At 38.5% G+C, this 22,003-nt stretch overlaps 1 protein-coding gene and 1 non-coding gene across 5 annotated transcripts; both read right to left on the bottom strand.

Moving 5' to 3' along the window:
- Positions 1-1,013: 1,013 nt before the first annotated feature.
- KHDC4 (KH domain containing 4, pre-mRNA splicing factor) lies at positions 1,014-20,611 on the bottom strand. Of its 4 annotated transcripts, XM_067539134.1 has the most exons (14): positions 20,512-20,611; positions 20,089-20,329; positions 15,989-16,117; positions 14,436-14,515; positions 13,100-13,152; positions 9,849-10,012; positions 9,311-9,522; positions 8,302-8,362; positions 7,388-7,445; positions 6,877-7,130; positions 6,167-6,322; positions 4,744-4,856; positions 3,503-3,594; positions 1,014-2,497 (listed from the first exon to the last, which is right to left on the bottom strand). In XM_067539134.1, the coding sequence occupies exons 1-14, from the start codon at positions 20,556-20,558 to the stop codon at positions 2,307-2,309; spliced, it is 1,851 nt and encodes a 616-aa protein (XP_067395235.1). In that variant the 5' UTR covers positions 20,559-20,611; the 3' UTR covers positions 1,014-2,306. The 4 variants fall into 4 exon arrangements, 3 of the variants coding, with proteins under 3 accessions (XP_067395235.1, XP_067395233.1, XP_067395234.1); XR_010918168.1 differs by having other exon boundaries at positions 2,356-2,506; positions 4,744-6,322; XM_067539132.1 differs by having other exon boundaries at positions 2,356-3,594.
- On the bottom strand, positions 9,619-9,746 carry LOC137147315 (small Cajal body-specific RNA 4). The gene has a single exon (XR_010918178.1). It is a non-coding gene; the product is annotated as a small Cajal body-specific RNA 4 (non-coding RNA).
- Positions 20,612-22,003: the final 1,392 nt, after the last annotated feature.

The following is a 22,003-nucleotide window of genomic DNA, read 5'->3' as shown; positions in this document are numbered from 1 at the left end:
AATGGGTGATCAGAGCAAATTACTTCTTGTAATGAGATAGAAGCTCACGAAAGATTATGCCTGCTGAAATTAAATTTGTTAGTCTTTAAAGTGCTACAGAACTCTCGTTGTTTTTGCTGTATACAGACTAACACGGCTACCCCTCTGGAACTCATGTGCATAAGTGTTTGCAGGACTGGGGTTTTATTAAAAATAATGTATGGAAATTTGTTTTAAAAGTTGGTGACAAGATATGGTGCTATAAACATAGAATGTATATATATAACATTAAAAAAATAATAATTATTAAAAAACACTTTAAAAAATCAAATCCAACAATAAAAACTCTGCCAAACTAAAGCACTGCACTGCATACACAACTCTGCCCCGTACAGAGGATGAAAGAGAACAAACCATGGGACAGAAATTAGTTACATTGCTTAATAACCTACTGAAAGGGACCAGTGTGGGGGTGAGGGTAGCACAAGAACCTAAATAGAACAGAAACATTTGTTTTTAAAAAATAATTTAGACCAAGTTTAAATGGAGAATGTCCTTTAAAATTCTTTTATTTCTAGATTGCTCAGTACTACAAATGAGTGGAACTTAATGGTTCAACCATTTTTTTTTTTTTAAATCTGTTTTCTGATTCTATTTTAAAAGATGCTATATGCGTCCCATAGTCATTCTGCTCCTTTTCACTGTGACAACACACAAAGTTCTGGCAAATGAAAAAAAGAAGCTGCTGCTAATGTCCAGTTATGGTAGTCTTAGCTGCTACCAGTAACAATAAAAGATACAATATTTTTTCAGACAGAAAAGTGATTTTCAAGTTGTGTCCCATTAAAAATAGTTAAAATGGTTTTAATACCATAACAGAGGCTTTTCTTAGTAAGAATATTTCAACAAACTCTGTCTGTTAAAACACCAAATTAAGGGGGATACAGTTTGTCATCATTCCCACCACAGGTGCATGTGGTTGTTCCCATGAAAGTTAACTGATAGAGCTCAAGAAAAAAAGATGGAAGCAAAAATAATATTTGTACATTTATTTATAAGGAAATTATGTTTCTATAATTATTTACAACATGTAGGAAACCAGAGAATAAGTTTATACAAAGCCAGCCAGCCTGCAAGGTAGTCAAAATGTGTAAAAGTTACACTTATTACAATACTTCAAACTATTACTCATTTTTCAAATGCAGCCCAGCACCTCCATTTACATTGTGTCCCACACAACAGTAGTGGAGTCACACATCAATGTTATCAATACAAAAGAGTGATTTTTTGGCAACAGCTTGCCATGCTAAGAAAGGCCGTGTTGCAGTTCCAGTCACTGTAAACAATCCATAATTTATTCAGAGGTTCCGTTTCTGTGCTTCAGTGCAATAGCAGTGCTTGCAATCAGGTCTTTGGAGACGTACAAACCAAGTTGCTTTATTTCTTTGTTAAACAGTTATGAAACAAAACTAGTGGAATCAGACAAGGAAATTAATGACAGACTGACACCAACATGACAGGTAGTTCCACATGGATCAACTGAAGGAGGTTAGAGTGTAATGGGATGAAATACAGAAGGATAGCTTGAGGAGATTACATAAAATTGATATACTGAGTATGTCCAAGTATTAGTAGCAAGACAAATCCATCCAAAATAGAAAGTTATGGGGGGGCGGAGGGGGGGAAGAACTACACCCCCCACAGAAATTTGCCCAAAACCAAAAGTTATTTTGAGTTACTGAAGTTGCTTTTGGAATCAACGGGTAAAAAAACCACAAACATGGGAGGTGCTTAAAGTAAATAAAATTAGGAATTTAAGGAAACACGATCCTCAAAATTAATTGTGTAACGCATAGATATTCCTTTTTCCAGTCAAAGTCCAAACATTAAGTGGTTGTCACCACTGACTCAATGGGACTACATGCACAGGTTGACAGCAGGAAAATTACTTAAATATAAACACAAAATTTGCATTAAAGTCAGCCTGGCTGGCTGTCTCCATTTCTGAAGCAATCCAGGGCACATGGAAAATGCAGGGAGAGTAACATATCTCCCTGTTTTCATTCTGTGAGAACAGTCCCTCACTGTATAAAAAGTCAGTACTGAGTTTGTGATTTCAAACAACTTTTCATAGATGACAAATTCACTGCAGAAACATGGATTGTAAAAATATAATAGAACCCCTTTCAAAAGGGGATAGTGCACCTTTAAGCAGCTTCTGCAAAGGTAAGAACAATGTACATTTTCAAAGTTCATTTTGTAATATACATGCATTATTGCTAGAGAAAAAAAGTGTAACTGAGGGTACAAAAACTGTTCTGTAGCTTCTATGGTGCCATCCAAAATGGCATCTGCTGTTTAGCTCGTTGTTGTGAGGAAGGATACTGGTATCCCAAACTCCATCCCTGCGAAAAAGTACTTGCATTTTTATGGCCACCATGTTCCTCTTCTTCATCTGACGAATCTCCAGTATAAGACACCAATCCAAACCCCTTTTCAGCAGTTTTCATCTTCTTAGCTGGATGATCTAGAGGAAAAAAAGCACCTCCCCCCCAGAGAAGGGAAAAAAGATAAAAATACCCCAAACAAGTTAATTAATAAAAAAAACGTTAATTATAAATTGTTAGTTGGACACAATTTTGAGGTCACAGGGTCAATGGTCACCCAAGGTCGGAGGTCACACGAAACAGCAACAGCAACAGCATATGTGATCCATCAGAACCATGTAAGAGAACAGAGAAAGAAAAAAGAAACACAAAAAAAAAAGGTAAAGTTAGCAAATGACTTTAAGTGACTGCAATTTCACCGTTAAGAGATAAATATGTAAAGAAAAGTCCAACTTTAATCATAAGTCTAATACAATGGCAAACTCTGGCACTAACAGTGGAGAAAAACAGGTTAAACTAATATACTGTGTCTGCAGCTCTTGGATACAAGGAAATGTTAAACTTTCAGGGCATTTATAAGTACAAAGATTTAAAATGTTCTCTCAAGTAGCAAATATTTGATGCCACAGAACCTTATGAAAAGATGAAATCCAATAATGATTTCTGTTAGTTGTGGAGCACTTAGGGAGAATGTCTACTAGACACATGGCTTGTGTGTAATGATTGGTTTAATATACAGAGCTATACAATTCAAGCCTGATGGTAATGTATAACCGTGTGAAATACCTGTATTACAGAGCAATTCATGAGCTTCTGTGCCAGGGCTGATTATCAAGATTAAAAAAAGCCTTTCCTCATTCTTTCAAAATATCACCATTCCCAACGTTTTCCTAACACTCACTCACACATTTACCTCAGCTCTCAGAAGCTAGGGATCTCATGTGCTGACAGTTCACATCTATGTAAATGGCTTTTAAGACAGTGGAACACGCCCATCTTCCCACTTAAAGTTGGAATCCCAAGGACAGGCCAAAATTGACTGGGCATTTCAATATTTGCCAAAGTCAACATTAGATCAGTACATTGCAAGTCAAGTTTGCTTTTGCATATGAATTTGTTTTGTCTGTTGTGCTCACCGTGGTTGCCCAATAAGGACCCTGATCCATTTCTTTCTTCGGATTCTATTTTCATTCCGGTCACTGGAAAAGCTGGTGGAGGCATCAACTGCCTGTTTAAATAAAAGTATTATTTAATTAAATTATTAAATAATACAGTACTTCTAAAATTATTAAATGATTATTTCATAATTAAATAATTATTAAGCTATTTGGTTACTTTATTTGATTATTCAATAATTATTATTTTACCTGCTTTCTAGAGCAAGTAAAAATGTTACATGTTCCTGTCCTGAAGGGCTCAGTCTAATTTTAGATGTAATATAATAAGTGTGAACAACAAACAATACGGGATATAGAGAATAAGATAAGGAAGAGCAAAGGTTACAGTAAAAAAATCATGTGATTACCCCATTTTATACATGGGCACCTTGAAGGTTCTATTTAATACACATAATTAGAGACTACACAGTTGTGTGATGTAAGGTTTATTAGCAAGAGTTGGGGACAACTGCATTACTCTCTTTTAATATTCTATACCAACGCCCATCACTACAGTATCAGAGCACCTTCCACATAAAATCAAAAGCTACAGGGCTTCCTGCAGTCTGACTTTTTTCCCTTTATGGGGAGAGGCAGAAAGCTATGTTTGGGGAATTTGCTTCAGGTTTGGCAGGAGTGAGGGTGTTTATATTGTGCCATTCTTGCTTCTCCTAAGAGAAAGGTTATGCAGCATTCCCTAAATATTGACTAACACTGGATTCACCTTATGAATCTGGAAGTTTGTTTCAGAGCTGGATCTCCTTGACAGAGAATACTCTGTCACCAGCTCTCACACTTTGAAAGTTTTTAAAATGTTACCAATATCCCAGATGTATTTCTTCATGACCTCAAATAAGATCTAGAACACTATTTCTCAATCTCTTTGAATTGACAAATCCTTATTTGAAGTAAAAATAAATATTTGCAATGCCTTCACTTTCTAAAAACATCTGTGAGAAGCCTATATAATTTGTGAACGTGTTTCAAGAGGTTGATAAAGAATACTCTACCTTGAAGGTAAGGGCATGCAGGGAGTGGGAAGCAAGATTTTCTTTAGATTGTAAGAAAATTTTCAGTGCCTCACAACCACCCTTCATTGGCTTTTGTGACCCCTGCATGGGTCACCACCCACCAGTTGAGAAACAATTAGTTCAACTTTTCTTTAGGATTAACATATATGATTGTAATCCTTTTGTACTATAGTTAAACACAACATTTACCTGTCCCTCTCTCTCTCCTTTCCTGAGGAACTTGCTGGCTTCGATCCTGCCCCATCGTTTTCACTCTGACTGGAGAAGCCTGTACCTAAATTAGTCATATGAATGGGTCCATGCTATGAGCAGAAAAACACATGGCATTAGCAAATCTACAACTATGATATAAGCTACAGCTCCTTTATGAAAATGTCAGGAAGCCCAACCTTTCGGAGTATATTGCAAACTACAGACAGGGTTTAATGTGTCTAATTTTCTTGGTCTAATATTTTTGTGATTGCATTATACGTAAAATAACGGGAAATATCTATTGCTCTCTAGTGTAGTTATGCAAAATGCTTTTCCCTACTGTATCCTGAACAAGGTAACTTATGTATATAAGTATCTATGAATTGTCAAAGAATTTTCTATTGCACCCATAACCACAGTTTCTAAGGCCCAGATTTTTAAAGGTATTCAGCGTTCTAAGTGCTTTAACCCACTTGGAAAATTAAATGTAGGCTTCCGAGCCAGTTAGACATTGAAATGCTGAACACTGCAACGCCTAAATATTTTTTTAAAATCTGGGCTCGAGTGCTGAGGTAGAAGAGACCTTACATCACGTAGTCTATCTTCCCCACAGTGCTCGACAATACAGCCATTAAGCAGTCAGATAACTATCTACTTCTTTCATAGGCTAAAACACAATGGTACTTGACACAATAATTTTCACCTCACATACATTTGTGGGTGAAAATGTATCTGCTATTTGTGATTCTGATCCTGGGTAATTTTTTAATGTTTTCTGCCAAAACAGGCTTTTATATGCAAGTTTGGCTAAATTTTACCAGGGGCAATTTAGAATCAGGAAAAAATTTCAGGCATGAGAAGGCAATTTTCCACAGTGGAAACTTCCCTTACACGTAGAAATGTCTGAGGAAAAGTTGTAAATTATATTAAATCTTTATTAAATTAAATATGGCTGTCTGTGTGGAATAAGATTTTATCTCATAATTTTATGCCTCATGCTATCTCACACAAAAAAATTAAGTCTAGCCTTACTCTAACCATCCTAACTATTAAAACTGCCAGAAACCGGAGAAGATGATCCTGGAAGCAATCAACATACTTCATCTCACAACAAAAGCAATGATTGTTTTTCATTATGGAAGACTGTGAAAAGGAAAGAATTATTTAATTTTCCTCTGAAATAAATGGGAGGCACTAGATGCAAATAGTGTATCTATTCCAAAAAAGTGTGAAGTCTCATCTTCATCATTCATGATTACATTTAAAATTCTATTTAATAATTCACTAGCATCCCCTAAAGGTCTAAGATGACAGTCATGAAACAACTCAAACTACATTAAGAATAGTCAATTTACAAGCAAAGTCTCTTTGTAGGGAAGGGGACTGGGGGCAGGTACTAAAATTGCTTATTTTATTCCACCTGGTATCCCAGCAGTCCTGACTCTCTCTCATCTGGTAGCTCCTCAGTGAAGCGCCTCTTTTGGCCATGAGGCTGTGGTTGGACTTGTGGCGCTGTACCAGTTGGCAAGGTTGTTTTTACTGGGGCAGCAGGAAGAAAAGGACCACTCAGTGGACTCTAGTGACCACAAAAATTAAAAGCATAGCATGTAAGAATCTGACAATATACTAACAAAGACAGCAGTTAAAACTGATTAAAGGAAAGGAATAAAATACACTTCACTGATTTCTTCTAATAAGTACTAAAAAGGCAAATAATTTAAAAATTGTATTTATTAATTTAAAGGCCTATTAAGTATCAAAGTTGTAGAATGCTATCTTAAAGTGATCGCTATTTATAGCTATTCAAACCTGCTCTATCAGTGTAACTGTAGTGAAGTTTGTGACAATGCCTGTGGTAATTAAGATTACTTCCAACATTAAAATAATAAAGGAAATTCAAGACATTTTTGCCTGACGAATGGATACATGGTATGGATTTGTCTTCTCTTAGGTCACTGTGGCAGTATCTGACTTGAAGGTACTAATCCAACAAAATAGCAGAAGTATTTTACAAGCATATCTTGAAGAAAAAGTCTGGGGTCTAGAGCTACTATAAAGGTTTCTCTGTTAGCAGAGGCAGAACCTTGTTAGCCAAGAACTTTAGGCCAAATTAGCCCTCCCTTGACCTACCTGGCCAGTACTAGCTGGAGGTTGAACTTGTGAAATTGGGTACTGTGTGGGCACAGGTGGTACTCCTGTGGGTAAAGTTGTTAACACGCCAGGTGCCAATGGCACTGCAGGTGGTACTATGCCTGGTACTCCATAAGGTGGTTGAACTGGCTGCTGAGGAGGGGGAACAACAGGATAACCAGACTGGTAGCCATTGGATGGATAGTATGATGGTTGAGGAGGTATGCTATTTATAGCAGCAGGTTGTGTGAAACCTGGTGGAGGAGAAAGAAAATTTAAAAAAATGACTTCTAAATCTGCTGCAGAATCTTAAAAAATCCATTTAATTGACAAAGAAAGGTAAAGAAGGCAGGCTGTTATTCAATGAAGATAAATGAGAGGAAAGACTTTCAAAATTAAGAGAGGAAAAAATAGACTGTTGCCCAATACTATGTGACTGATATAGACCTAAATGTAAATATTGCTCATAGAAACAATGTAACTTGCAAACTTCAGAGATGTTAACACATACCTGCCAAAGGTACTGCAGTGGTTATTTGATTCACAAATCGGGAGTATTCAGCATGAACCTTCAAAGGACACCAATAGATTAGCAAATAAATGTACATCATGAACCATGTCAAACTAGCCTCTTCGGAGCAAAGAATGTTTCTTACAACGTTTGTCCAGCAACCAGCGTAATGTGGCCCTGACTCTAGGTTCTACCACAATCACAGTAATGTTAATGAGCCAAGCAATAAAGGGAAAAGGACAAAGCTAAATCACTGGTATGGTTTGTTAGTATGACAGATTTGTATCAGAGATTTATTGATTGAGTTACTAAGGTTAGATAAGACATTCTGAAGTATTTTTGTCCACAGAAGTTTATTTTAGAATGCCCAAAAGGCCATGAGGAGCCCATATTTGAGTGCTGATAGTACAGGGAAGAACTTGGCACACCAGATTGAGCTATTTTAGGCACTATATCCTAACATCATAACAAAGGAAGATATAAGAAGTGGATTCTATATACATCTGTATATGAGCAAGACATGAACTGGCATTGGACAAGATGTTATGTTGCAACAGATAGTTTCTCCTGAAACTATAAGGAAGGTATGATAAGAGGGGCACAACCACCATGAGAGACAGCAGGGTCCCTGTAGGTGGTACACACACTGATTAATTTTAGTTTTCTTCTGCTGCTTAAAAAAGACATTTGCACACATTCAAGGTTCCTTTCTGAAAGTGGGTTCTTAAATTTAATATCCCTCCAAAATAAAAGCCAGATGTTTCCTTATAACACACCACCACCAGCATGTCACAGCTTATGAAAGGTTTTGCTTAGAGCATAATAAAAGCTGTTAAAACACTGAGGCATAGCAGAGCTAAAAGGGACACTGAAATCTCAGTTACATGAATAAACCACCATGAAGAGTCACTTACAGTTTGCAATAGATTCTCACACAGCTTTTTAGCAGCTGCCAGACCTTCTGGTTTTGGATGACTGAAAAACAAAGAGTCAGGAACTTCAAAAAAGTGCATTAGTGATCTTGCTCTTTTATGACTAAAAAAACAAACAAACAAACAAAACAAAAAAACTAGAGTCCTGTAGCATCGTAAAGACTAACAAATTTCTGCGGGCATAAGCTTTCGTACAGATGCATGATGCCTCTGACGAAGTGGGTTGCAGCCCGAAAGCTTATGCCCGCAGAAATTTGTTAGTCTTTAAGATGCTACAGGACTCTTGTTGTTTTTGCTGTATACAGACTAACACGGCTACCCCTCTGGATATTTTATGACTGAATTTTATGATTTGGGTTCTTCTTCCTTGTTACTTCCTGCTTTGGCATCTCAGTACCAGGCCTTTCCCATCTCCCTTCATACTGGTGAACAACTGCCTGTCTGCTCAACGGCACATCTGGGCCTCTGAACTTTTACTGTTATTTAGAAAGTAAATGTGCCCCCCACTTCCTTTTAAAATGAAAATTCAAAGAGGGTTAGCTGCTGCAAGAAGTACTAGGGGTCAGTAGCCTGACTGGAAGAGGGACATTGGTTTTTCCTTTTTAAATTCTACAACTTGTAAGGCACCGTCTGTTAACAGTAAAAGGAAAATACTACATTCTTCCTGTAGCCCATCTGCTGCTCTCAGTAGCAATTTGCATGTGCTTAGAGTAATGGAGGCGTCTATAGATATAGTAGTGTTTTATGAAAGATTTAAACGGAGTACATCATCTCTAAACAAGTCCAACCAGAACTAAGTTGTACCGTGTTCTTGTTCAAAGCAATAAGTTAAGATTAAACTGAATGCAATTTTACCTCTTAAGAAGAGCAGTTGCTACATTAGAGACTGTTTCATTCAAACTTACGCAGTTGTCAGATGAAAATATTTCTATGCTTTCAGCAAAACCTGAAATTACATTCACAATTCATGGAATCTTAAAATTACCCATACCTTATGTAGATGTACATAGGTTCAAAGGCTTCTCTGCCTGAAGCTGGCTCTATACAGCCTGAGCCCTTCCCACGTAGGAAGACCTTGGCACCAGTCTCAATTTGAATGTGTTGTAAGTAGGAGCAGCCGGGCCCTTCCACCTTTTCCTTCACATTAAATGTAGGTACAGCATGTTCCAGACCAACAAATAATTTGTCCTGAACATAATGCATCTGCAAACATAACAATAGACAGCTAATCATTCCATGTATAAACTGTACAACTCATTTTCAAAGGTTAACTATTCTGACTTCTGTAAAAGGAAGTTTAAATGTTGGATGGTACAGTCAGTCCTCTGCTCTTCTGTAAGTAGGACTGCTCTCTCCATCCCCTTCTTCTAGGAGGATGGTATCAGCAGAGTCCCACTTTACAGACTCCACCTTCTTAGTCCTCCAGCTATCAGAGTGAATAAGAGTTTAAAAACACAAATGTACAAATGGGTAAATCTTATAATCTGAGCATAAAAATACGAAAAGAATCAGAAGTATGCATTACATACCCCTGACTGGAATGGAGGCTTCTGACCAACAGCAGGAGACAGCTGGGCAATGGGAGCAGGTTGGTGATAAACAGTAACTGTAGCTCCATTGAAAGTTGGACTGGAACCAGTGGCAGCTTTCACTACTCCATTAGTAATTATTTCTTTAATTCGGTTTACAGCTCCTGTTGAGTATAACACAATACCATTTTAATTTCAGGAAAGGGATGCTAGCAAATGACAAGGTCTTAGGGTTCTTCATACTTTAATTCCTTTCCTTTGATTAGACTATCCAAGCCAGAAATCTGCTCTTTCTGTAAACAATGTCTGCATTACCAGCTTGCCTGCTCTTAATGCCTTGATATTACATACACAGGATTTCAGTCACGTCTTTTCTATTTCCAGAGTGTAAATGCCAATCCTTACACCAGGTAGATATTATACTCTCAAACCAGGAGGCTGTTTGAAACAGGAGCATTTTAATAAAATCTTTCAGAATCCAAACAAAGATGCACAGGTTGCAAAACAAAAACAAAACACAAACAACCCACTGTTGGAAAGTCTTCCAGGAGCAATAAACTGCTGGCTCCCCAGATCTGTTTCACTCTGACCTCTTCAGCAGAGTTCCAACCCTTAAAGTGATAGGATACTAAAGAAAATACAGCCCTGGCATTCCATTCAGTTTACACAGAAAAAATACACTACATTTATACTAGTATTATACACATGCTAACTTCTGAGTGCTAAAAGGACATGTGGCTAAGATATGTGGCCAAAAGCAAACTAAGGCAACTGATGAGAAAAAATGGTTCTCTTATACATTCACTGTACTGCAATTCTACTCCTGGGCCACTTAATTTACTGCATCCTCACATTATTTGTTATATTAAATATATCATTTAATTCATATGCACACTACTCCACACACATTTAGACTCCTGAAAACTAAGTCATCTTGAGGATTTTACTGATTTCAATAACTCTCTACCAGAAAAGAATCACAGCTACTGATACTACTACTAAATGTTTGCTCTCATTTGCATTATAAATTTTTGGGGTATTTTTATTTTTTGCTAGTAATTTTTTCCCAGCTGAAACTTGGGGAAGTGACTTCACCTCGGAGAGAACTATTTTCTTCATTTTTTTTAACTAAAAGAACAATCAAATTAAAGATATTTTAAAAATAATACAGGTGTCATTTAAAGTCGTTTTCTCATCATGAATACATGAGTACCTTTCACATTGAGTTTAATATCTCATTGTTTCTGGGATTCAAACAAATCATTCTTTCTCCATTAACTTAACCATTCGTTATTGATTTTAGTTAATTATTAATTTAACGCTTAAACAAGCAAAATTACATGTGCTCTCAGGGATCATCGCCATCATGTATGAGAAACAAAATGGAAGCATAACACCTATTGATTAGAAATCCTAAAAACAGTTTTAAAAAACAGTTCCACAGCTACACTTTCTGGTCTCTAATACGAAGAATCCATGGGTTTCATCCTTAACACTACCCATTACACCTAAATGAAAATCTCTTTCCTGTGAGTTCTCAACCTTTACAATTTTTTTAAACTGGTTTCCTATTTTTCAACCTCGTTTGTGTTTCTCAAAATGGGTTAAAATAAAAGACCTGTTTGTATTGGGAAGCCCTGTGAACATTACATTCTGGTAAAACATTAGAACTTAATAGCTCTGGTTCCAGCTCATTTGTGCATCCCAGATTCCGGATGAAATTTTGCTATTGGTATACTTGCAGACAGAATACTAGTTCAGAATTTCAAAGTAAACAACATTAAATTTTTTAAATTAAATGTGTTTGAAATTAAAATGGAAAAATACTAGAAGCTCATGTTAATGGAGTCTATGGTTCCAGATGCAAAAAAAATCTTGGCCACCATACCTCACTTTCTTACAAATATAGATAAAAATGATGTACAGAATCACAAACAATGTAAATGCAAGCCATACTAATTCTATATTAGTCATCAATGCACAAACATAGAACAAATAAATATGGCTGATGTCCAGATGCAGTCTAGCAAATATAAGGGAGCAAAGGTCCCTTTATTGTATCTTTGCAATTGCTGAATTCAGGCCTGGTCTAGGGGCTGGCATGGCCCACAATTCCTATTCCAAGTGGCTACTGCCACACATAGCTACCTATGGGGCTACTCCACATAGCTGAAGCAGAGTGTTCCAGAGATATTCCAGCATCCCATTATGATGGGGCCTGCAAGGGAGAACAGGAAATAGTGACCTATGCTGCCCCTTTGCCACCAGAACTTCCAACATGGGGACCCAACAGGGATTCTGGCCCAAAACTGGGAACCTTGTGTCAGACTGCAAGTAGTAACAAGATGTGTTTGTTTTCAGTAATGTTTAGGATGATCTATGCAATTGGGTGATCTATATTAGCAATTATTTAAAAATATTAATGTAGAAATTATATAATTGAAATCTGCATATGTTGGCAAGTCTGTACATCACATGAAAGGTTGCACACTGGTTTATCAGGATGAGGGTGGGCTGCAAATATGTAGGAGGTAACCGACAAGAAGAGCAGATGGCAGTTAACAGCTTCACTTATTCCTTTGCTTTTTAAAAATTTGTCTTGGTGGGCTATGCAGTCTGGCCCCTCTAATTCAAAACTCACCTTTTCTAAAAATAACACTGTGGACTGGTCTATACTGGGAGTGTACATTGGCATAGCTATGTGCCTCAGGGGTGTAAAAAATCCACATGTCTGAGAGATGAAGCTATGCTGACCTAACTCCCAGTGCAGACAGAATTCTTCCATCAACCTAACTACCGCCTCTCAGGAAGGAGGATTACCTTCACCAATGGGAGAACCCATCCAATTGGCATAGGTAGCCTCTAAACTGAAGCACTACAGTGGCACAGTTGCAGTACTGCAGCTGTGTCCTTAGATTTGAATATACACGATCAGAGAGATGGTCTCTCCACATATGTCCCACCATGCCAGATTTTGCTGTGCGTCACCTGGGGACATATGGCAGATTATTCCTTTGATTGTGGGGGTGCACCTGAGCTCAACAAGTCACATGTTGTGGTCCATCAAAACCTTAGTTTGATGACTTTGTGAATGCAATGGAAGTTGCTTCTGACTTTTCAACCAACAAGGGATTTACCACTAGTGCATGGAGTGTTACCTTCTCCCAGATGATTTACAGCTCATAGTAAATATATATCAAATTAATTAAAAAACCCCAACAATACAGGACACAAAACTATATATTGCTTACTGTCAACTAGCTCCCGTGTCTGTCCCTGGACATGGAGATACAAAGGCCGATCCCTATTAAAAGAAAACCAAAACATTCTATTAAAGCACTGACACAATCATCCAGTAAGGAATTCAGCCCAATTCCATTATGGTTCTGATAATGCTATATATACTTATCAAGGAAAAGTAAGATCAACAAGTGAATTCTGAAAGAAATGGCAGCAAAGCAGAGATCAGCAGCCTGAGAAGGTGTAGATAAAATGAATATTTCTTAACTATGTATTTTTCATCTAATTTCATGACCCTTGATAGGGAAAGTGACACAGTCTACATTAAAAAATTCACAAGTTTCTTATCTGAATGACTGAAGTCTCTTTAGATTATTAAAACCATGAACTTAAAAAATAGAATTACTTTCCATCATTTACATTGCATCTACTATTTGGATTTCACTCATCTGGTTCAATTCCCCAAGCTGCCAGTTTCACTTTCTGGTTTGCCTGTATTAGCATGCTCCCATCTGTTGCCATTTCCTAGACTGTTGCTGTGACAAGACTACCAGCTCAAGAGGTGACAAGCCCTACATCAGTGTGCTCCTCAGTAGGGGTGACAATCTTGTTCCACTAAAGCCAAAGGCAAAACTCCCATTGACTTGGGGATAGGATTTCACTCTAACAGCATGAAAGCCATAATCCAGAGTTCCGTAATTAACTGTATGACATCTCCCATACACGTCATTTTAATAATGTAGGAAAATATGAAATTTGTATCTACATATGAAAACGGAAACTCCACCCTTGTAGCATTCATGAAGGCACCTATCCTTGAGCTGGTTATGTAAAGAAAATGTGCTTCAAAATTTACGTAATGCTGCAATTCCATCAACAGCATTTTGATTAATTACTAATTTAAAACTTCACTTGAATCTCAAAGCAAGAATTTCTAGTCTCAATGTAAATAAGTTATTCTTGAAATGCTCATAATGCCACACACTGAAATACCTGACAATAGCGATAAACCTTCACAGGTATTGAACTTCCTGGGAGCAGCTGAAAGCAGTTTTTGCTTCATATTTGTTTTCAGTTACCATCATAGTTATGTAGTATTTGCACCACTGCAGTGACTAAGTGCCTAATCATGGATGAGGACCCAACTGTGCTAGATGCTACACAAACACAGCTAGACATGCAGTCAATATTTCAACCTGATGATAATTAGCCTATTAAAAGCCTCCATAACTAACCACAATACTGACTTACCCTGCTACATCAGAGAGAGTCTTTGAGGTTAACTATGTATATCCAAATAAGCATTCAACCATGGCGCCAAATAATTATTTAAAAAAAACTACAAACCCAGGTCCTACTTTTGCTTTCTCCTCCACAGTCATGAACCTCCCTCGAGTAGAGACTGCTGCTCCACTCAGACGACTTATCTGCAGACATAAAAATAAATAAATAAAAATCTGTTATGAGTAAGGCCCTACTTGAATCGTGGGATGATTGTCAAAAAATGGTAGTTGAGTTGTGGATAAGACATGGAAAATCATGGAAAAATAATAATGGACATTTCTGAATTGCAGTAATTTGGAAAAGCCCGAGAAGACCTATTTGTTTAAGAAAAAATTTGTGGAACAATATAAACACAAGTATTATTATGCCTGCTGAGTCTTTTTGATAAGTAAACATTTTGCTGCAATGACATTACAGTCATTAATGCACGGGGCTGACAGCAGGAGCCACATAGATCTGACAAAAGAGCAGTGAAAGCCTAATATAGCAGGATCCACAATTTCCGCAATATTGCAAATTAAGTAGGGCCTTAGTTATGAGACAAGTGGTAACAGAAACAGGGACCCAGATAGCCAGTGAAAATTAAACTGATCAAAGGTATGGAAACATTTTAGTATGAAGAGAGATCGAAAAGACAAGGAATGTTTATTTTAGAGAGGTTACCTGATAAAGAGAGTACAAATAGTACACAAAAGTTATATTGGGCACTTCTATTTACCTTTAATTATACAAGACAACATAAAATTACATTGAAAGATAATATATTTAAAGCGTAAAAAGATAATTTTGTTTGTGGTACCAAAATTAGAGGGGTTTCTTTAATTAAAAAAAAAAAAAGGACCATAAATCCTCTGGCTTCAGGAAATAATCTAACTTCTAATTAATGGGCATTAGCAAGACACTTCTTTCATGGGAAGTTTATTTCACTTTGTTTCTTACATCTTCATTTGAAGCATCTGATACCAACTACAGTCAGAGACAGAAGTCCAGAATAGCTGGACCAGGGTCTGATCAAGTATGACAATTCCTATATTTCTACAATGACTGCAGAGGTGTTGCCTCTATAGGCAAGAGAAGGAAAGATCAAGAAAAAAATCAATGCATTTACAAATGTTCCAGTTAAGCAAGTAATCAAACTCATACCCAAGATAAATAAGACCATCTGGAACAGAAGGCATTTCTATTCCAACATCATAAGCAAGATTAATTTTATCAGTCCCTGGTAAGCAGAGTTCTAATCTAGTCATTCAACTTTAATAACATGGAGTCCACAAACTGGAACATTAAAACTAACTCATGGGAGAGCCAAATGTTGTTCCAGTCATAAATGCTGCCATGTCTCAGCATGATGTGTCTATGTACATTATTTTTAATATTTTTACAAGCAGACACATATTTCACTATTATAGTGCATGGTTTCAAATTCAGAATCAAGTCACTCTGGCCAGTAAGTTACAATGTGTGTTACAGACCTCTTCCCTCTCCCTACCAAAACCCAAACACTTTTGCTAGGAACCTTCCCTGAATTGATGAACATTAATCCTTTTAAACTTTAAAAACAGCTGAAAACACCAAGCTGTAAGAGCCAAAGAATGAGACGCAGCTTCTTTACACACCTCATCCTGAGTTTGTCCTCTTGTCAACAGGTTTCTGCATGTGAGGGGCACATCATTGATTTCCACTTCTGCTACAACTAGGTCATCTTTACTTTTGCTTGTAGCCGGACTTTTTCCTGGGGCCTGTAGCTTCAACAGACCATTACAAAAGTTTGATACAGGGCAGTACTCAATTGCACGATATAATAGAACAAACTGACCAAAATGGTCCTTTAACACAAATAACTGTCTTTCTATATCCCCTTTCACTCATAGAACTCATTTGCTTTACAAACAATAAAATAAAGTATTGGTTATATCTAGTATTTATTACCAACCTAGCTTTTCACATCTTCAAACATCCTGTACAAATATCAACTGATTAATCCTCACAAAACTTCTGTGAGATGGGTATTACTATTTCCATTTTACAGACAGAGAAACTGAGAAAGGTCTTGGTGGGTAAGGAACTGGATTCCTGAGAGACTTTGGAGAAGACAATTTTTATTTGCCTCAATTCCCCATGTGTAAAATGAAAATAATACTTTTTTCATACTTAGTTTAAACTGTAAGCTCTTCCAAGCTTGGACTGTCCTTTACTATGTACAGTGCATAATAAAATGGTTCCCTTATCTCAGAAATGGTTTCTAGAAACTAGAGTAAAACAATCATAACAGAGGCACAAAGAGGTATAGACAGGATGGGCTGCATCACTTTCGAGGACAGGATTAGAATTCAAAATGATCTTGATAAATTGAAGAACTGGACTGAAATTAACTAAATTAAATTCAATAATGACAAGTGCAATGTCCTAGACTTCTGAAGGAAAAATTAAATGCACAAATACAAAATGGTAAGAATTGCTAGGCAGTAGTACTGCAGAAAAGAATCTGGAGGTAATAATGCATTAAAAATGAATTAGGAGCCAATAATCTGATGCTAATATAGTTTTGAGATGTATTAACAGAGTGTCCTATGTAGGACATAGGAAGTAATTGTTCCGCTCTGCTCGGCATTGGTCAGTGTACTATGTCCAGTTTTAGGCACCACGCTATAAGACGATATGGACAAACTGGAAAGAATCTAGAGGAAAGCAACAAAAATGATAAAGGGTTTAGAAAAACCTGACTAAAGAGGAAGGATTTAAAATATTGGATATGTTTAGTCTTGAGAAAAGACAAGGAGGGACCTAGTAGTCTTAAAATATGTTAAGGGATATTATAAAGAGGATAGTGATCAGTTGTCATGAGTTCACTGAGAACAGGACAAGAAGTAATCAGCTTAATCTACAGCAAGAAAAAAATTTCTAGCTTTAAAGATGGTTAAATACTGCAATAGGCTTCCAAAGGAAGTTGTGGAATCCCGATTATTGGAGGCTTTTAAGAACAGGTTAGACAAACACCTGTCAGAGAAGTTTTATCCTTATTTTATAGATAAGGAACTAAGGCATGAAATTATCTTTCCTAAAGTCACACAGAGTCTCTGTGGTAAAGCCATGCATAGACCCAAATCTTAAAACAGCCCTGTTTATCTTCCCCATTTATTATATTTTTCTCTCTTTCTTAAGTAGAAGCATATGAATTAAGAAAACCCATCTGTAAAATTATGTCTTTTCAGTTCTACATGCTCATGCCCAATTTGAAGTCATGCCATTGCTTGACAGCAGAGTGAGTTATTACAGAGATGTCATCACTTGGAATTTAGCTACAGCAAGATATGAAATAAGAGGAGAAAAAAGACCTCTTTTCATACTTTTGTTCTTCCTAATTAATTGGCAGAATGGTTTTTAAGTAGACTGTTTTCTTATGAAATACATGGCACCATTGGTGTTTATGGAAACAAAGTACAATAGAAAACGTGAGAAATTACAATACACTTTATAATACTCAAAACATCCCAATACAGAGAGTGGATACACTTCAAGCTTCTTCCACGCTGATTTTGAAGACTGCTTCAAATCAAAATATCTTCCTATGTCTCTTTCCAGGGGTGCACAACCCTACTTAGGCTGAAAATTTCAGATCCTCATATTGGTGCCAATATCATGAAAAAATAGAGAATGAGGTTCTGTGATTAACCTCCTGTGAAACAAACTAATCAACGAATGGTCTGAATTTCACCAGTTAGCAAAATTCTGAAGATTCCTGGCAGCAAAGAGATCTTAGAGAAATGTTTTCTACATAAGCCCATATAATGGATTTCCAAAGCAAGTTTTGGCTATACCTTCCACCATCATTTCAATATTTTTACTCAGTGAATAAAGACCCTGACAAAATAAGGACTACATTTTTAATGCTATTTCACAGCACTGGTCCTGTTAGATTATGCAAACTTGGTCAAATTGATGGTTCTTTCTAACATTAGCAAGTACTGGAAATGACAGCGTAAAATGTACCATAAAGAGCCACAGTTTTTAAATAAAAGTTTATTAACATTACATGTCCACTGGCTAGAACAGGAGGCTAGGAGGCAGGGACATCTGAGTTCCAAATCTGGTTCTACCACTGACTAGAGGGTTTCTCTATGCTGCAGCAGGAAGTATAATTTCCAGTTTTAGTAGACACACCTCTGCTAACTTTAATTGAGCTAGTGTGCTAAAAAATAACAGTGTAGTTGTGGCAGCACAGGCAGTGGCACGGGCTAGTGACCTCTGTATGTCCTTAGGGTCTCAGATGGGATTATACTCAGACAGCTAGACAGTGCTGCTGCCCCCACTACAGTGACATGATTAGCATGCTAGCTTGATCAAAGGTGGGGGCATGTATGCCTACCTTATCTGGAAATTACACCTTCAGATGCAGTGTCAGTGTACCTTATGTGAATTTGTGAGCAAATTACTTATCTTGTGTGTCTGTTTTTGCATCTCTACAATGGAAAACTTATTGTGAGGATTCCTTAGTTAAGGCCCTGAACATAACACAGACTGAAGTTTAACCATGGGAGTAGTATGCACTCAAACAGATTACTTGTTAAAGCTTAAAGTTAACCATGTTCTTTTATAGGATTGAAGATTTAATATGCATAAAGTACTTTGAAGAGGTTCTAAGTATTATTAAATCAAGTTAAATTATGTTTTTCTTGAGAACTGTAAAACTGATCTCTCAATAGGAAAGAAAATAAGACCGAAAATATATTGCTTCTATATAAATCCATGGTACGCCCACATCTTCAATACTTCATGCAGATCTGGTTGCCCCATCTCAAAAAAGATATATTGGAACTGGAAAGGGTACAGAAAAGGGCAACAAAAATAATTAGGAGTATGGAACAGCTTCCATATGAGAAAAGATTAATATGACTGGGATTTTTCAGCTTGGAAAGGAGACAACTAAGGGGGGATATGATAGAGATCTATAAAATCATGACTGGTGTGGAGAAAGTAAATGAGGAAGCGTTATTTACTCCTTCTCATAACACAAGAACTAAGGGTCACCAAATAAAATTAATAGGCAGCAGGTTTAAAACAAACAAAAGGAAGTATTTCTTCACACAACACACAGTCAACCTGTGGAACTCTTTGCCAGGGATGTTGTAAAGGCCAAAATTATAACAGGGTTCGAAAAAAGAACTAGATTAGTTCACGGAGAACAGGTCCACCAATGGCTATTAGCCAGAATAGGCAGGAATGCAAAACGATGCTCCGAAGTGTCCCTAATCTCTGCTTCCCAGAAGGTGATCACTTGATGATTACCTGTGTTGTTCATTCCCTCTGAAGCACCTGGCCTTGGCCACTGATGGAAGACAGGATACTGGGCTAGATGGATTATTGGGCTAACCCAGTATGGCCATTCTTATGTTCTTAATAACAGTAGCATCTCAGTTTCTAATGCCTCTGAATACAAAGTTGGTTCTTTCTGTTTAATTTTGTATCATCCAAGTTCCAAGGTAGAGCTTCCTGTCCAATGATCATTTTTCCATTATATTTAAGTCATTTTAAACTCTTAAAAATAATATATTCTTTTCAGAAAATTGATAAAATATCTGAAATTTTTCATAGTTCAATGGAATGTGCTTTCAACCTCAAAACCTAGATACTAGATCATCCTGGTAACAGTTTATTCATGTATTACCGCAGACATAAAGAGAGGTGATCACAACCCCTTACCCCGCCACTCACTCACCTTGTCTGTAGTGTTCGCGGTTGGTTTCAGTTTCCCTTTAGCCATGAGCATTGCATTGATTTTCGCTGCCACAGCAGCAGCTGCATCCAGAGCTCCTGAGGGGGCCGCAGAGCTCTCAGAACCCGCCACACCGGGAATGCCATCTCCGCAGCTCGGGAAGGGACGGCCAGGTAGTGGAGCCGTACCAGGGAGAATAAAAAGAGCAGGAGACGGACCGGGCTGGTCCCATTTACTGCGGCGTCTGGAAAACAAAATTCGCTCAGCCTCAGCTCAGCACTGACACCCCCCACACCGCCCAACGAAGTCTCTAACCGCCCCAACCCTCAGCGACCGATCTCGGACCGGACCCCCGCGCCGAAATGCTCACTCCAAACTCCCAGCCACCAACCGAACCAGACTCTGGAATCCTGGCTCCCGCCTCACCCTGCAGCAGCCCCCGAGTCTCGCTGCCCCGTACTCCCCGCTGACATGGCTCCGGCCCGGCTCAACAGCCACCTCCGCCGCAAACTCTACGTCATGTCCGCCTGCTCGAGCCAACTGACGCTACTTCCGTCCGTTGTCATAGTGATCGCACAGTTCCGACGACTTCCGGTGTCCGAGTCCACCGGAGTCCTCTCCTTGAGGAATCGATAGCGAGGCGATTTCCGGTCCCTGTTCCCAGACCCAGAGGCGGTGGGATGTTGTTTGCCTACCGATTCGGCTCGTGCTGTTCTTGGTGGAGTACTAGCTGATGTACTGACTGCTCCCGTCTTGTTCCCTGCAGAGCGGTGTGAGAGAGACAGACAGACAGACAGACAGACAGCGAGAAGGCGCGCCCCGGGTGGGATAGCAGGTGCTGCAGAGCGGGATTGAGGGGCACGAGCACAGCCGTGTGCGGAAAAGCAGAGATCGTTGGTATCGGGGCTGCATATTTCTAAGCGTTCAGTTGTAGCTGCTGCGGAGTGCACGGGCTGCTCATTCGAGCAGGCCGCGACAAGAAGTGAGAACGCCGGGATCCAACTGCAGTGCAGTTTGTGGTCTGAGATTTAGCTCTGATGGACTGAGCACAGAGCGGGAATGGGCACATACGTGAGATGTAATGCCCATCACTGCCTCAGAGCCCGTTTGTCACAGATAGTGATGACTTGGGCCTTGCTGGAGTTAGTGGGATCACGCTCTGTGTAGATCAGCTCAGATCAGGCCCTAACTGTATTAGTCTCATAACAGGGTATGCTGTCAGGTGAAGGGTGCTGAGGCATTGCCTCCTCAAGGAGAGGGCTGCAAGTGGCAACCTGCAATCCCCCAGGCACAGATGGAGGTGGGGACTGTTCAGATTTCCAGGTCTGATGTCTGACTTTGGAGATGAGTTGGTCCCTGAGTGTTATAGGATTGAAACACTCCCCTTTGTACAGGCCAGCAACCCTGTAGCATGGGAAGTGACATGCTTCCTAGGAAGGAGCAAACAGCTGCCCATCATATTTCTAGCAGGGCAAAGCCACCGGACTCTTTAGCCTGTTTTAGCAACTGTTTTGAGCTTCTGCTTTTCACACAATATGTTGTTTGATGCTATAAAGATTAAACTGTCAGCGTCTTCATTCTCTCTACACCATACTCTTCTCCAAGGGATAATCATTTCACCTCTCAATACACATCTCACCTCTCAATACACATATTCTTTGCTCACTCCCTCTGCTTTCCACCTTATTCCAGTTCTTCCCTGCTCCCTGCCAGCCCTGGTACCTGCAATTACCTGCCCTCCCTCAAAGTGCTGATCACTGGCTGGAGGGGAGGTGGTCCTGTTTGTTGGTAAAAGTGTGGCTTAGCACCCTCATCCCCAGTAGGAGAAAACCCCATCCCCCAGGAAATTTGCTGACTATTCGGAGGGCTGGGGGATTGGAGCTGAGGTAAATCTATCAGCTCAAGCCCCACATCAGCC

This window comes from Emydura macquarii, unplaced genomic scaffold, assembly GCF_026122565.2.
Source record: "Emydura macquarii macquarii isolate MOO-44397 ecotype Brisbane River unplaced genomic scaffold, CSIRO-AGI_Emac_v2 contig_527, whole genome shotgun sequence".
Lineage (NCBI taxonomy): Eukaryota > Metazoa > Chordata > Testudines > Chelidae > Emydura > Emydura macquarii.
This window is presented reverse-complemented; position numbering and strand designations above follow the sequence as displayed.